This window comes from Sinohyriopsis cumingii, chromosome 7, assembly GCF_028554795.1.
Source record: "Sinohyriopsis cumingii isolate HCF-2022 chromosome 7, ASM2855479v2, whole genome shotgun sequence".
In the NCBI taxonomy this organism is placed as follows: domain Eukaryota; kingdom Metazoa; phylum Mollusca; class Bivalvia; order Unionida; family Unionidae; genus Sinohyriopsis; species Sinohyriopsis cumingii.
The window spans coordinates 119,253,320-119,271,402 of NC_142967.1; the positions used below are offsets into that span (position 1 = coordinate 119,253,320).

An 18,083-nucleotide genomic window follows, 5' to 3' on the forward strand; every position below is an offset into this window, starting at 1 on the left:
TCCTTTTCCTTCTCTTCCTCGTCCCATTTCTCCCCTTTTTTACATTCTCCTCTTCTTGTTCTATTTTCTCATTCCACTCTTTCATCCTTATTCTGTCTTCTTTATCCTCCTTGTCCTCCTTTACTTTTATCAACAGCTCTCTCAATCATCCCTCCGTCTTCTTTAAACTATTCGTCTTCATCTTAGCCCTGTGGATAGTACATACACGATACTCCAATTTCATCATAAAATCCTCTATGATTCCAAGATCGTCTATAGCCTCTTGCAATATCTTCAGGACATCGATCTGATTTGGAGTCATCCTTGATTATTCAATGTTGAGTGGCGCGAATGACAAACGCTTGACTTTATGTGTCAAGCACGCACGTGAAGGAAAATAATCCCTTAGACTAGCTTCACACATTATATACTATCCACTAAAATCTACACGAATGCATACTAACCCCAAAATATATCATCCACACACGGGAATGAGAAAAAACAAAACCCAAAATAGACTATCCACACACGGGAATGAGAAAAAACAAACCCAAAATATGTTATCCACACACGGGAATGAGAATAAACAAACCCAAAATATATTATCCACACACGGGAATGAGACAAAACAAACCCAAAATATATTATCACATACGGGAATGAGAAAAAACAAACCCAAAATATATTATCCACACACGGGAATGGGAAAAACAAACCCAAAATATATTATTCACACACGGGAATGAGAAAAAACAAACCCAAAATATATTATCCACACAAACGTACGCGAATGCATACAAACACACACTCTACTAGCCACACAGAAGGGCATGAGAAAAAACAAACCCAAAATATACTATCAACACAAACGTACGCGAATGCATACAAACACACACTCTATTATCCACACACGGAAATGAGAAAAAACAAACCCAAAATATACTATCAACACAAACGTACGCGAATGCATACAAACACACACTCTACTATCCACACAGAAGGGAAGGAGTAAAAACAAACCCTAAATATAGGCTACTATACAAACAAACATACGCGAACGCATACAAACAGAATATCTACTATCCACACAAACGTACGGGAACCCATACAAATACACACTCTACTATCCACACAACGTACGCGCACGAAGACAAACTCCAAATATATTATCCACACACGGGAAGAGGAAAAACAAACCCAAACTACTATCCACACAACGTACGCGCACGCATACAAATCCCCAAAATATAATATTCCCACAACGTACGCTAACTCATACGAACACAACACTCTACTATCAACACAAGTACGAGTACGCATACAAACCCCAAGTATACTATCCACACACGGGAGGAGGAAAAAACAAACCCAAAATATACTATCCACACGCAGAAAGAGGAAAAGAAAAACCCATATCTACTATCCACACACGGGAAGAGTAAAAAACAAACCCAAATCTACTATCCACACAACATATGCGCACGCATACAAACCAAAAATATACCATTCACACATCGTACGCTAACGCATATGAACACACAATCTACTATCCACATAACGGACGCGTACGCATAGAAGCCCCAAAAATACTATCCACACACGGGAAGGAGGAAAAAAACTAATCTACTATCGGCACAGAGGGGAGAAAAAGAAAAAAACATATATATATATATATACTATCCACACACAGGAAGGAGTTAGAAAACAAACCCCGAATCTACAATCCACAAAGAGGGAAGAAAGAAAGAACAAAATAATCTACTATCCACACACGGGAAGGAAAACAAACGATAAAGATACTGTCAACACAGAATGGAAGGAAAACAAACCCCAAATCTACTATCCACACAGAAGAAAGAAGCAAAAACAATCCCAAAATATACTATCCACGCACGGGAAGGGGAAAAATACCATGGGAGAAGCATTGTGAAACAAAAAGTTTGTTATAATGAAAGATTACAGTGATGCGTGGGAGGTATTTAATACGATACATCACGACATGTGTTATGTATCGTCCTCGTCCTTGGCACAAAACTACGATTCATTTCTCATCCGTGTTCCAGAATATTTGATCAAAAGCACTCCATTATGCTGACATGTACATGAGTGATGTCTATTCAGAAATTTGAATGTTATTCAGTAAGATTCTTTATCTCAAGCCACAAAACAATACTGATACCCTTTAAGCATATAAACTAGTCATTAATTTCTCTTTCGTTTTCTGTAATGTTTTACATGGAGCTCATGACGCACGTTTACCTAACTTATTTGGGATTTTGATAGCAACACCCTTATGATTCATTCCACCAAAGGGCGTAACTCTCATTTTTGGATTTGTGTTATCGAATGTGCAAACCAGTACAGCTCTTCGCTTACTTTTTCATGAAATTAACTTCTGTAGGCACACAAGTAGGTATTAGCGATATAGCGATAACATCAAAAACATACGAACACCCTGAAGTGAATACTTGAGCATTTATCTACTGCACATTTTGACATAATAGGATGGTGATGTGATGTGATTTGAATTTTTTACGTAGCTTTAACAATTTTTCAGTCATATCGCTACGATGTCTGCAATATGGCAGTTTATAGTGATGTCTAGCACTGGGGCATCATGCCGCAGACATGTAGCATGATGTCCCACCCTGTCACATTTTCCTGACACCGGGCCGACCATTCCTAACACTAACCTTTTAATGCTGAGCGCCAAGCGAGGCGGCTGTTAGTACCATTTTTGTAAGTCTTTGGTATGACTCGGCCGAGGCTCGAACCCACGACCTCCCGCATCCGAGGCGGACGCTCTAACCACTAGGCCACCGGAGCGGTTCATAATAGGATGGGACTGTGGAAAAGGTAATGTATGTATGTGTACAAATAACGCACGAGGCAGATGTTTGAATTTACAAATTATTGTTATTATCAATTAATACATATTCTCATTACGAGCAGTTGTTTATATAATTATAAGACAAGTATTAACATTTGAGAAATAATGAACAGTAAAATCTTAATAAAGATGTTGATAAACATGTAGCAATGAAGAGAAAAGGTGCATTATATATATATATATATATATATATATATATATATATATATATATATATATATATATATATATATATATAATCAGCATGAAAATATAGCATCATCATACTAAATGAAAATTGAAGTAATATTAGATCTGTACACGTTGTTTAATTGCATAACATTTTCGTAATGATACATACAAATAAGTTTACAGTTGCAAGGGTATGTCAATAAAGTATAGGGTCCTGCAACTATTTAACGTTATGACAGCCCGGCATTTAATTTTAATTTTATGGCTGAATTTTACTTTCAGATCCCTGCTAAGTGAGAAACAATCACATTTGTCATCAATAATGATAAAATAGATATTTTAAAATGTCACTTTCAGGTAAAACATTTACTTCATTCGGTGAAATCGGGGTCTGGAGTTATATCACCGTTTCCATCACTGTCTGACGACATTCATACTCAGAGACAAGTATTGTTGTTGTAGTGGGTTTAACGCCATTTTTCAGCACACTATAGGCTATACATGACAGCAAGTTTAGTGTTGGAAGAACCAGGGAAAACCAGGTTAGAACAACCGACACGCGAGAATCTACATTCAAGCTTTCTCACTTAACAACATTCGCCGAACCCGAGATTCGAGAACAGGCGGACAGAGGTGATATGGTAACACTTGGTCAAGGCGAGCGCTTCAGACCACTCGGCCGCTTGGACCCACAATTAGTGTTATATATCAGTAGTTACTGAATATACAGAGAGTTAATACATATTCAGAAGAAGAAAAAATTAAAACATTTGATAAGCATGTCTTGTCATATATGCAAAACCAAAATAAGTAATGTTACGGAGAAGTAAAGACTAAATAAGACGGGAACTTAAGGAAGGGAAATAATTATAATAAATGAATCGTAGATTCGTAGATTTTAATCTTCAATGCACGGCACTTAACAAAATCTCTTGTGCATCTTCCACCTGCCAGACTTATCGCATGTGTTTGTATTTCAAACGGATGTCTATACGAGTCATAAAAACAAACATTAACGATAAAAACATGGATCTAATATATTACAGACTTCCCGCTATTTTGACGATAATTTATATTACAATAATAAATTTAGCAATATTCAATCTTATCATTATACATTCAAGCTTACATTTATCAGTCCTGCTAAAACTTGGCATGATATTTAATAATATAAGAATGAACAACAGAACTATAATAAAATATCGAAAGAAATATGAAGATAGATTTATTTTTAAAATGTAAGGAAAAGGATAAACAAATTTCAAAAGATAACACTGAACTATAATGGATCTGAAAAATTAACTATATAAGGAATGAATATAAAATAGGAACAGATAGCCAGTATTGTTCTAGTGTGCTTGCATTGTTCTAACATGCCGTTAAACCGTACGCATACATACTGTGATAAGGCACATAATACATATATAAATAAAAGTGAACATTCTTCTTTATGATATCACTAAAATGGTTTTAACATGAGTTGGTACACAAAACAGCAGAAATATAATCTTATTTTTCTTTATCGTATTGATTTTATAAATTTTCATCATAATATATTCTTAGTGATTACCCTTAGATAATATATTTTACTTGATAACAGCTACAGGCTTTGAGAAACCTGAGGGTGATGGCCAGTATAAGAAGCATACATAGTACCGTCATCAATAATTAGCTACATTGGCAAACCTCAGATGAGACCTTTCATGAAAAGCATGCATCATGCAGTCTCCACTCACCAACTTTCTGTATGTTTTTACATGTGAAGTGTACAGTTTGCTTGTTGAGAGTGAAATATAGAAACATATAATATATAATCATTATTATAGAATGTATAACATTGAATTTATTCCTACTTCCAACTATGCTAGTTAGCGAGAAAGAGTTCGTTGTTGTTGTTGTTGTGGGGTTTAACGCCATTTTTCAGCACACGATAGGCTATATATGGCGGCCAGTATTAATGGTGGAGGAAGAACCCGGGAAAACCCCAGGAAGAACCACCGACCCAAGAAAGAGTTCGCTGTGAGGACAATAATGTAGATAGCATATAATAATGTATGTAATCATGGGTTAAATACAAATACTTAACCTATGTTAATAAAGACACAATGTAGGTCGTAGTAACCTTCTTTGGTTTAAACGAGGAAGGAATAAAAAGCGATTCATCCGGTTATCACGTTTCATGATTCAAACAGTTAATATCACCCAACAGATGAATTATAGACACAGGTTCAACATCGACAAGGTAGAACGAAATGTAGGTCACAAAACAATCTTTAAAAAGTCTTAACATATATGATTCCGACCATTACAGTTTTGAATATTCATATTAGCAGGGGCGTACCTAAAGTATTTCATGCGGATCGTTTCCTTGCCACCCCCACAAATAATTTTATAAACGTAAACACACAGACAAATATATAATGTTTGCAAATATATTTTTAAACAGTACAGTTTTGTCATAAGCATATTGGAAAAAAAAACTTTAGTTTCGCGATTTTTTTTCATTTAGTTTGGAAACTTTTGTACTGGTATTTCAACTCTCCCGATGGCACATACCCCCTCCCCCTTTCTGGCTATCACCCAGGGGCGGACCAACCCTCATTCGCACCCCTCCCCCTTACTACACCATTGAATATTAGTATCTTTTGATTAATGCTCACAAGGTAGATTAGCACTATCAGCTGGAAAGAAATTCAAACTAAATCTAAACGAAAATTAATTAAACATAAATTTAAATTTTATGTAATATAAAAAACTACATTGGCTACAATTATATACATATATATATATATATATATATATATATATATATATATATATATATATATATATATATATATATATATAATCTCATGATCTTTTCAACTTTCAAAGCATTTATTGAACGTCAACCTTCTCTGGGATACTATCTACACTGAACCTTTACTGCACATTTATGTACTGCTGCCTGGTTTTCAAACTAACTCAATTCAAACTCTAAAACTCTTGCATAACCCTCTCGATCTTCATGTGGAATTTGTACCATTATGTTTGCGTCATTAAATGACCAGTTAGAGTTGTAACCATCACCAAAGAGGCAAGGCGCTCGTGCCAAGAAGTGAGACAGTGTGATCACTCTATGGACCAGCATGCAAAGAAACTGAATCACGAAGATAATGGAGTATAACACGAGAAATGCAAGTCCTGGAATGAAACAATATTATAAATGTGTCAGGATTAGAGTTAACAAGAGTCTTTCAATTTAAAGCAAAATGATATAGAGTTTTAGGCTTCTTCTACTTAACCTTGGTATTTGCTAAGAAAAAGTGAATTTTACAGGTTGTTGTGTTGTAAATAAACAATGCTCATTTGATAATTTTACAAGGTATTTTGCATTAAATAATGATGTTTTTTTAAAGAAACTGCTAATTGTGATCTGAGGTCAAGTAGAGAACTATATAATCTTGTGATTGTGAAGATGTGGTCATTCGTGCCTTAACATCTAACACTGTATATTGTATTATGTTGTGACCATTTTGGACTGAATTTTATTTTCTTCAAATTATTGAATTCAAGTGATTATTTCTCTGGTAATACAAAAGTGCACTATAATATTCTTGGATAGAGACATTCACTGGAATTTATACTGAGTTCAAACCTGGAATTATATTTCTTGATTCAACAAGAGACTGGTGACATATCAACACTTTAATTGCTGTGACAAACACATCATCGACTTCACTTTTGGATTTCTTTGGGACTTGTACTGAAGTTTAGTCAGGATTTTATATAATTAGGACTTGTGTCTGTAATTCTTGGATTATTTTGAGATTTCATTCGCAATACCGTAATTTGTTTCTTCTCATTTTCACTTTGTATTCTAGGGAAATAAATTATTTGTTTAATATTAGAATGTTTGTTGTCTTTCACTCTTTTCTGTTGCTTATTTTAAGAGCATAGACTCGTAACACAATATCATTATATTATACCTTGACAGGGGTGTTCAATAGATACAACCAGCAACAACCAGCAACATGTCATGACAAAACAGACAGTAAATATAATTACCGTGGTTTAATTTCATGTTTTACAAGATAAAACTACTGCATTTGTAATAACTCCAACTAGATACGAAACATCCGCGAGATACACAAAGACAAATAGATTAAACGTATCATTAGTCCAAGGGCCATTAAAATGATGGGATTACCAGAGTAGTGTTAGTCCCCCATCCCTTTTAGTGTAGTTTCCTTCGTGAACTTCGAATTCTATACTATGGCAAACTTCATATGGGATGAAAAGCTGTGACGTTACGTCAGTTTGATTTTGCATATATTGTCCGATATTAACGATGATGTTTTTGAGGTGCTCTAACAAAACATTATATCTTTGCAGCTTGATTGGCATACATTAACATTCAGGCCTAGTCAGTCATATTAGTGGTCAGCATGCCATCGTCAGATGCAACCTGTTAAAGTTTAACTGATGGGTGGGCGGAGTTGGCGATGTATAAAATGTGGCAGTATGTTACAGGATACAAAGGACTTTATACAAAGGACTTTATATTTTTACGACGTATAGAATATTGCACAATGCTATGTTACTTACAAACCATTTATGTTTTAGGAAGCACCGAACACTGTTGAGTCCTTTGGACGTTACAAATCATTCATGCTATTAGATTATTTAAATGCAAATGTATTTTAAACAGCAGGATCCGCAAAATCGAGTTCTTTGTTCCTCAAAGGTGGCATTTTGATTACTTATTGGTATAAACCTACATACCTACCTACCTCCATGCATGTTTGCATGCACGCATACATACATACATACATACATACAAATAGACCCCCAGCTCAAACATACATACATACATACATACATACATACATACATACATACATACATACATACATACATATACCTATCGGATTTGGTGCGACTACAGTCAGACGTGTCTGCGATGCCAGGATTGCCAGTAGAATTATCCACAGTGTATTGATTACTAACAACACCATTAACATGGAATTTCTGAGGCCTTCGAGCTTTTCTATTGGAACAAGAGAGAAATATTTAGAAGTCAATCTGTTTCGTTGTGTATTCCTTTTCCAATCTGAGGAAAATATAATTTTTATATGGGATAAGATATTAAAGTACGTTGAAAGTAAGACCAAAATACCTTTTCCAGAGAACGACCCATTAATTTTATGACCATGCAGTCGAAATAACTATGGTACTGGCATATGAGCAATAACGATGATACTGGCATATAAAAAAATAAGCATGGCACAGGCATATAAATAATTTCAAAGGTAGTGGCATATGAGTAATAACAAAGTTAGTGGCATATGAGTAGTAATGATGGTACTGGCATATGAGTAATAACGATGGTACTGGCATATGAATAATAACGATGGTACTGGCATAACATGGCTTAGATCCCCATGTCTATTTTCTATTCAGATTTTGTAACTGTGCGAATTGACATGCTTAAAGTATTAATCACTTTAAGTAACAATATATGCATTTATAATTTCAGAAGAAACCAAGATAATTACCATTCAAAGAGGACCTGACAATACAAACATATATATCTGTTTTTATGTTCTTTTATTATTCAAGCGAAACATATGTACCTGAATAATTCGTCGTTAAATAAAATCTCCCACTGACACGAAACATAACTGTTCAAAGAAGGTTTTGTACCATGTTCATTGTACAAACAGTAGTTAGCAGACTTAGAGTCCTGTCCCACTTATAAATTTACGTTAATAAATCTTTGTATGCCTAGGATGAGTCCACACACATAAAATAAAAGCAAAAATTAAAACATATCCTCTAATGAATATTACATACCAGTTATCACATTATCAAGGGATAATGCACATTTGTGCACATGTTTCGGCGGACTAAAGGTGTGTTCGGAACTAGTTGTTACTAAATGTCATGCAATAAAATAAAATGATTGATTGTATCGATGTCAAGCAAAGATTTTCCAATGTTATTTCATAATCACCATACACTCAACAACCGACAGCCTTGAAAGCAAGATTATAAAAGCAGTGCATTTTGAATATGCAATACATGACGGAATTTATTTTGAAATTTGTATTCGTGCTGTTGTTGCAGCAAAATGTGAAGATCTGGCAAATTTCATATAGTCAATCTTCGACTTCAAAGACAAAGATAGAATTTATGGAAAACAAAACGAGATTTAAGACAGTATAAGTTGACTCAGACTGACTACCACCAATTCTGCGTCCATTACTGTTCGCCTGGCAAATAATATATCTTTTGGTCATTTGAATATTGTACTCGTATCAGTGTTTTAACTGCTTTTCTTTTCCGCAAATTCTCAATATCGTTACTGTGTGCACTGTTAGTCGTTAATTGTGAAAGGTCGTTATTTTAATCATTGCCAGATTGTGTCCCAAACTAGTATTCAGTTTTATGTAGGATTGATTTTTAAATGAGCCATCTCTCTCTTTCAAGATACTAACTGCAAAATGTAGTCTAACATAAAACTTAATTGGTTTTCTAAAGTGAATACCTTTAAGATACTCTTCCAGTGCAAACGCTTTAATTCCTGGTAGCAAAGAGACTTTACAGAGTCGGTCCCAAAAGTCGTACTCTTCAATATTAATTTCCTTCAGGTTATGGTCGGTTATCACACTTAGCTTCTGCTTCACTTCCAACTGTCGTTTCTCCCCTAACATAAGAATTGCAATATGTAATGACATGTCATCTCTCCCCTAACACAGGAATTGAAAAATAAAAGTGACAGGTTATCACTCCCCTAACATAGGTCTTGACATGCATAGTGGCAGACGTTTAAAGTGATGCCGCTCTTTATACAAGTCTTACGCCTAAACCTATCATATCGACCGTTTAGCATTGAACCTTATGCGTTTGTCCAATCAGCGCTTGTATAGGCAACACACATATAGCCTCTTTGCCGCCTGTCATTTTACTCGAACAGTAGATATTCTTATCAACGTTTGGGTAGTTTTCAAAATGGCCTGAGGTGGATAAATTATTGTGGCCGGCCCTATTATCAGCCCAATGTCAACATAATGTATGGAAATTACAAATAATCGAAAATAGCAGAGAGAAAAATCTTTACATTAATATTTAACCATGCATATTTAACCCGTGATTTAGGTTTTATTCATTGCCTTATTTTGGAGTTTAACAATAAAAGTGTCAAACGAGCATATTAAAGAAGTTACACATCACACATAGCTTAAAACATACTTAAAAGCATATTCAAATGTTTCATGGATTTTATCCTTTGCAAATATGACGGTACTTTTACTATAAATACATAGCTTAAATTAATATAGATGAAGTGATATAGAGCATTTATAAATACTAGGAATTGTAAGACAATTTTCCTAATGAAAAGAGTTTAGAATGCTCCAATTAGCAATCGCTGGAAAGATACGTAGAAATAGAAGTTTCTCAATATTATAATTGTGTGTTTTAATTCAATTTGATAAAAATTTGTTATATGATATTGCCGTAAAATAGGATCAAGTTCATATAAGTTTTACCTTCAGTGGGGTGGCGGAGTTTTCCTAGTGCGTACAGCAATCTCTTTATGTGGCCTGTAATTATCATAATAATGATTTGCATTTATAAATCAGATTCGTGCACAATGAAGAACTTACTCAATACAGTAATACAAATTTAAAAAAAAAATATTTCCCCAAGAATACACATTACACACTTTTAGAGTAACTCATTGTAATGTTATACAGCATTAGGTTTAATTTCATAGCAAATGCGCCAATCCTTCAACAGAATACAAATCTAATTAATAGCAAATGTTCCCATCGTTGAATTGAATACAAACGTAATCAATAGCAAACGTGCCCATCCTTCAACTAGATTTTGCTCAGTAATTATTCCATTTCAGCCTCAACTTTATCCGATGTTAGAAAAATTTGATATTATAATGCTTCAGTCTTTCCAACATGCTAAAATACTTACTTCTTGCTAACACCCACCTGCTTTGCTGATGCCCAGTTCTTTCTCAATGTCTTGTCTGCTGAAAGTTTTCAGGATTTCCATCTCACTCTCCGCCTCAATTAAATTATCTTTGAATGCTGCCTTGTATTCCCCCAAACCTATTCTTTTTAACCATTCGTCAACTCTTTTCTAGGGAATGCGAATAAAACGTATTATACCCTTTGATGTTTTCATTTCGATAATGATTCTGAAATTCCAATCTATAAATGGATGTATTATCATTAACTTGAATGGTTAGCATTTTGTATGGAATATAAATTATATTACGTCAGATATGAGAAAAGAGGAAACCATTTCTACTGTCGAATATTCTGCATTTAAAGAAAGTGTATATTACGTTAGAAATCAAGCAAAATAAAACATATCTACTGCCTAATGTTTCGCTCATTAAAAACAAAACCCAGTTCAAACTAAATATCTAAATGTTGCAAACTTAGTATTATGATATTGTGATAAAAAATAATCGACCTTAAAAGCTCAGCTCGCAATATTCATACATGCACAAAACATAGCAAAACCGAATTCTTGTGAAGAAATAGTTCACAAAGGAAACTGCTCAAACCCTTCTTACAACATTATATATAGCGACATATCTTTATAAATGAATACTGGTTATTCGCTCTTTTTCCTTGCTTTTTCCTTTCTTTCGTTTGGAGATTTTCTAGGCAAATTTAATATCAAAACAGACTGCTTTTGCACGACAGTATCCTACATCGTATCGATATTGGGTCATCAAAGATAGTTTAATGTGCGGAAGACCTTCAAACAGATCAGAATATTGCAGTTGCAACGAAAGGTCTTCAGGATGCTGGAGTGTTTACCTGAATTACGTAAGCAATGTTAATGCACTTCATATTTACAACAAGCAGACAAAAACTATTCAACAACGAATCGTTTCATCAAAAGGATGCTACGTCCACCGAACATATTACTTTGATATCACATAGTCCACTGAATATCAACTGAAGTCGATGGCCTTCAAATGAAATGGCCAACTGAATATTACCAGGACTTGTCAGCCTTGAAAAGACATTGACAATTGAATATCAACTAGAGTTGTCGGGATATTAAAGCTCCTTCTAGAACCTTGTTGCATCGGTTATGCTGGGTAACATAACATATTAGTGAGTGTATTGCCAGATTTGATGCTCAACAAATTTATGTAATGGTATACGTCTTCCGAATATAGACAGGCTGAAAGTGGTGATATTGGCCCGCAAAATGCTGAATCTGTTCATCACTTATATGACCCTGTAATACTCAGTTTAGTCATTTTGATGACATGGATAAGTTTGATAGTGCACATACTGCTTCATCAGAGACATAAAATCAAACAAACTCTAAGGAATTCACCGGGAATAATATTAAGGTTCAATGAAAATTTTAGTGCATATCTAGGATGATAAATTCCCATTAGAATTAATATATTTAGTATTAATGATCTATACACACTGAAATGCAGCATGAACTTGTTGATTTAATTAGGTAGTCTGAGTAGTGAATGCAGTACCGTCTCATCAATTTAATGTTATGTAGTCTGAGTACCACATGCAGAATCAACTCGCCGATTTAAGTGGGTAGTGTAAATATCGAATGCAGTAATAATGGCAGCAAATGCGTTAAAGTCTTCAGCCTCCTTCTACATAGCTATAAACTGCTTAAAATCTCATAAATGTTTAATTTGGCGATTTATATCAGCTGTGTCATTTAACGCTTGTAAGGTAAATTGCATTTACACTCCATTTTGTACCAAAGCACACAAGCGTACTTTTTTAGCTAACACTCTGAGGGAAATAATTTTAGGAAGAAATGTCTTTTTGAGCCGTTTGAATGTGAAGTAGAATAACCAAAGCATTCCGAAAAAATTACCGGTACATAGGCCTCGATATCAAAGTCAGGTAAATTTCTGATCTGTTCTAGGAGGAACTTCAGATGTCCTTTTCTTTCCACCCCAATGTTTCTCAACTCCTTCTCAGTCATCCCGCTGATAAACATAGTGGTATCAAACCCGTTACTTCGAAACATGTGCAAATACTTGTCCTGTTTTAATTAAAAATAATCCTGTTTTAAATATGTTGCCATGTTATCCCGAAAAGCAAAGTAAAGTTGTAAAATATAAAACATTTTAACAATTTGGAGAATTTGTTAAGATTTTTCTTTACTTTTTTTCTGTAATGTTGACAAAAGATATTGTTTTGGTTTTGATCTTTTTGATTTATATTTATCAAACACCAACGCCAAATGCATTTTACCAAAAAAACATTGTTATATCTTGCAAATAACAGACTTTCAAAACAAAGTAAGAAAAACTACTAAAACTAAATGTTTATATAGACATTCTTCGTATTTGATCCTCAGGTCTCAGTGTACTCAGCAGAGCTTTGAGTGACGGATAATTCCTCATTGCAATGGCGGCCAAAATGTTCAGTGACAACCAAACATTCCAGAAGACGGGGCTAAACATGTTTCCCCACGATCACAGCCAATAAGTAAAGAGAGTACCGTACAATATTTTCATGGGTCTATTTGGACCAATCAGAATCATATAAAGTGACATGTTCACATGTTATAATATCAAAATTATGAAACTGCACATACTATAGGCAAAGTGTACAGACTATGTGATAACATGTGATATGTATATTTAATCTGTATTGTTTGTTATATATATATATATATATATATATATATATATATATATATATATATATATATTATTTTATCGTATCAGTAATGAAATATTGTATATGTGGCTGGCCTTGTCCAAAATCAGTCGCAGTTTTGGTAAGCAAAATTTTTTTCTCTGAGTGAGGATATTATGTTGAACTGAGTTAAGGACATTGCATCCTTTTGTAGCTAGAATATATTATGATTGTCATGTTTTATTGCGATGTTGGTTAGGGACTTTCTATCTAAGATCTTTCTATTTCTTCCAGAATAATGTACTTTTGACCCTCAGCCGGGGTTTTGTTTTGCGTCTTAGTTTATCATATAACTCATGGCTTTTTTGGTGGAGAGGTCTCTGAAAGTCTGTGTCACTCGTGGTTTAAGATCGAGCAGAATCAATTTTGTATTAATGTTGTGTTCAGAAGTTCATTTGGGCTGGAATTATTTCTTCAAATTATTCAAGAGATTTTTTTCTCTGGAAAAAGAAAAGTGCTCTGATAACATTATTTGAAATAAAGACGTGGATTTAAAATGGAATGTTAAACAAAATGATATATTCTCGGATTATATTATTGTTATCCAAAACTGGCTGTTGGTACATCAACACTATACAGGTCACCACAGACGCATCAAAACATTCAGCCTTGGACATAATTAGGAGTTCAGCTAAAGTTTATTCAGCAATTTATTATTAGGACTAGTGTCTGTAATTCTAGGATTATTTGTGGATTTAATTCGCAATACGATAAGGATAAATAATGTTTTAAGTTTAGAAAGCTTACTGCTTTTCACTCTTTTCTGTTACTTATATTTAGAACATAGATTGGTAACGTTATGCCTGTATATCAAACTGAATGCAGGAAACATTAGTAGTATTTTATTCAGCACGTAGCGATCAGTAAGAACTTAGTGTTGTGAATGGAATTTTAATATTAACGTTTTATGGTGATATTCGATTAGATGCAATTCACATGTGCCGACGATTAACGGATACTAATGGATAATGAGTGTTAGATGGTGATAAGGATTAATCAGAACGGCAAACGATTTCGAATCATACCTGAACATAAATACTACAAATGTGTAATTGTGTGAAATCAATCAGGAAATACGTGGCTCTTTTTTGTCAACATATAGAGGCTTGACATGATTTGCTGGCAGTTAAATGAAATACTATCAGCTAGTAAACTCCGTTCTTACTTAGCGTTCAAGATGTTCTGAACAAACGTTATAGAAAGATTTTATGCGTTTTCTATATTAGAGGAAAATCTTAGCATTCACAAATTACAAACAATGATTAACTCGGTACGATTCACTACAAAACGGAGGACACAATTTAAATGCAATCACTAGATTGTAAATGAAAAATTATATTCATCCAGAAGACAAACAGTAACCCATATCCAGTGAACGCAATACATATATTGTTAAAATCCGTCAGAAACATTTTGTTTTGCATCTATTTGGATACTAGTGAAACAAGCAAGCAGACGACTCAGTCTATCTAAAATAAAGAGTTTCGAAAATTGTTATTGACGAAAACTTTCTGTTTAAATATTAGCTATAATGGAATTATGTGATCACTACGTTGGTCTTCCTGAATACGCCATTACCCGTATTTCCGCTGGCAGCCACTCCTCTACCTTGACGGCTATATTGTCTCCCACAACAATCTCAGGACGTGAGGAAATTGATGCTTAAATTCAAGAAAATATATCTATCAGACCTAATAAAATTATGATGCGCATGATACATACTCGAAAGTAAAATGGAAAACAATTAATATTTCAAATGTCCAGAGCGTATTTTGTATTAACAAAATGGTATCCTTTAGATATAGGAACTTATAGAAAAAGCGAGAGAAGGCACGGTTATCCACCAACAGCTCGAATAAATTATTTTGATTACGGTGTAAAAACGTGTTTCATTTCCATGTCAGACGTTCATTAAGTTTGTTCTTCCTTCTAAAAGAAACACAAAGCAAATCTATTTAGTAGTGAGAGAAAGAATAAAAAAGATTTCATGAAAAAAAATGACAGTATAATGGAGATGTAAATAATGGCAGTATAATGGTCATGTAAATAATAGTGGTATAATGGTCATTAGGGTGATAATCATTTACTGAGATTTAAATGTTATCAAATCGGGAATGGAAGAGACCCATCTATTTAATTTGCAACATTTTCGAGAAAACTGTATGTGATATATACATATATATATATATATATATATATATATATATATATATATATATATATATATATATATATATATATATGTGTGTGTGTGTGTGTGTGTTTGTGTGTGTGTGTGTGTGAGTGTGTAGGTGTGTGTTTGTGTAGTATGTACGCTGTATCAATGATATACCACAAGATATATAATCTTTACATTAAAAGGAAACGAGGCTTGCCCAGTTTCCTTTAAATGAACATTTATACAACGAGTATAAACTCCTTCTGTCTTTGACTGGTTTGGCTTAACACTGTCTCTCTATGTCCCTCTGGTTCTCTCTCTCTCTCTCCCTCTGTCTGTCTGTCTGTTCTCTCTCTCTCTCTCTCTCTCTCTCTCTCTCTCTCATCCTTTGGTCGGTTTTACTTAAATTTTACTATCATTTTATATGTCCAGAGACATCGTTGGGATGACACAAGCGAAAATCCTTTACGCTCGTCTTTTCAAATATTTTCACCCGTATCTTGCTATGATGTCCTGCAGCAGGATGGGTTCGAACGACCAAACAAATGACGCCGATATTTGGGGTTACCTCCGCCCCCAATAGAAGCCCCGTTTTTCTAATCTGACATGAAAAACAATGTTATTTGCAGCTAAGTAACGTTGACTCAATAATTATCCAAAGGCCAATCCGAGCCTTGCAAGATTGTTGATTTTACCTGTGGTAATGCTGATTCATTGATCTGAGCAAAATGAAATGACTGCGACCAGGTTGATAGATGTTGAATATCTTTTCAATGGCTTTCTTGGGCAACTGTTATAGTTTTTTTTTTAATTATGTGTAAACACATCCCCCTGACAAATCCAGAAGTGCGAAACGAAGTTTTAGAGAGAAACTTAATAGATTCAGAGGGCTGTCCAAGCTGAATTTTAATTTTGTAATCAAGCACACACACCTAAATGGCCGCTCTAAAATGAACACCCTGACAAGATGTCAGTCGTGTGTTCCTGGGCTCGAACACGTGAAGAAATTTTTTTCACGGATCGATCGAAAGATTGTACGTACGCCATAACCAAAAGGAAGCACTTATGAACAAACAGATCAAAAATTAGTGTACAAAAAATTAACAAAGGTTTTATTAATTATCTGAGAATTTTAATAATTCCTGTTCCATAACAGGTATTAATTTTGGTGAGCGTTGGATCAATTTGTCACAGGTATTTTTGGCACAGGTCGCCAGCGCAATGTCTAAATTGTGGGTCGAATTGGAATTCCGACAAATACGTTACTGTCTGTAGTAAACTATTTTATGTTGGCTGACTTAGTGCTCTGTAATTATCTCGTTTTAATAATAATAATAATGAGTGACTCTGCGCTTACTATGGAATCTCGTACGGCTAAATTAGCTCCAAAAGGACTGCAAGCAGATAATACATATCTTCCAGTACGTGTTTCTGTCAAGCAGCAACTACAACAACGCCAGAAAGGTCATGTGACATTTACAGAAAGTACAGAACAGTTATTTAAACCAATTATCGAACCCAAATTCTTTTGCACCGACTGAGACAATACAAAAAACTCGTAGACATTACCTGCTGATATTGCTAGCCGTTTTCTATCTCCTCCACCCCACCCACCCAAATTGAACACCTTCACCACCCAAAGTTCAACGACGACCACCACCATCAAACATTTACACTGACACGATGGATAAATGTACTGAGGAAAGTATTATCGCCATCAAGGATAAAGACCAAATGCTTGATATTGTCGCGTTTGGATGGCATGAAAAGTAAAAATATATAAAACCTAAACATATTAAAAATTTAAGTCATGTTAATTGGGATAAATCTTTGTATCGCACTTTTTCTGGTTCTCATCATAAACATTTTAGCGAGATTAGAAAAGAACATACTAAACCAATTAAAGAAAACAAAGAAGAGGCACAAAAATAAAAGAAGCGTCAGCTTGACAAAGCGAGAGAAGAAAGAAAAAAACTAAATGTAGAAACTAGTTCTGAAACAAAAAGAAACAGAAAAATCCGAATGGAGGGTGCTGCCTGCAAAGTTCTTCTGATACACAACCAGATCCGAACTACGAATCACCTGAAGGAGCAAACGGAAGTGGCCTCGCCACTCGTGATCGACGTCGTGATAAAACAAGGTGGTAATGTGATCACTAAATCGCCCGTGATTC

General features: G+C 34.4%; 1 protein-coding gene across 1 annotated transcript in view; it reads right to left on the minus strand.

Moving 5' to 3' along the window:
- Positions 1-5,897: 5,897 nt before the first annotated feature.
- LOC149796015 (uncharacterized) overlaps positions 5,898-18,083 on the minus strand; it is a 74,272-nt gene continuing 62,086 nt past the window's right edge. The window contains exons 18-24 of the mRNA XM_089964164.1: positions 15,331-15,413; positions 12,920-13,090; positions 11,029-11,179; positions 10,573-10,626; positions 9,570-9,728; positions 7,944-8,069; positions 5,898-6,223 (exon numbers count right to left, since the gene is read on the minus strand). Coding sequence (XP_089820290.1) covers positions 6,000-6,223; positions 7,944-8,069; positions 9,570-9,728; positions 10,573-10,626; positions 11,029-11,179; positions 12,920-13,090; positions 15,331-15,413 — 968 coding nt within the window. The 3' untranslated portion in view covers positions 5,898-5,999. The remainder of the gene's footprint in view (positions 6,224-7,943; positions 8,070-9,569; positions 9,729-10,572; positions 10,627-11,028; positions 11,180-12,919; positions 13,091-15,330; positions 15,414-18,083) is intronic.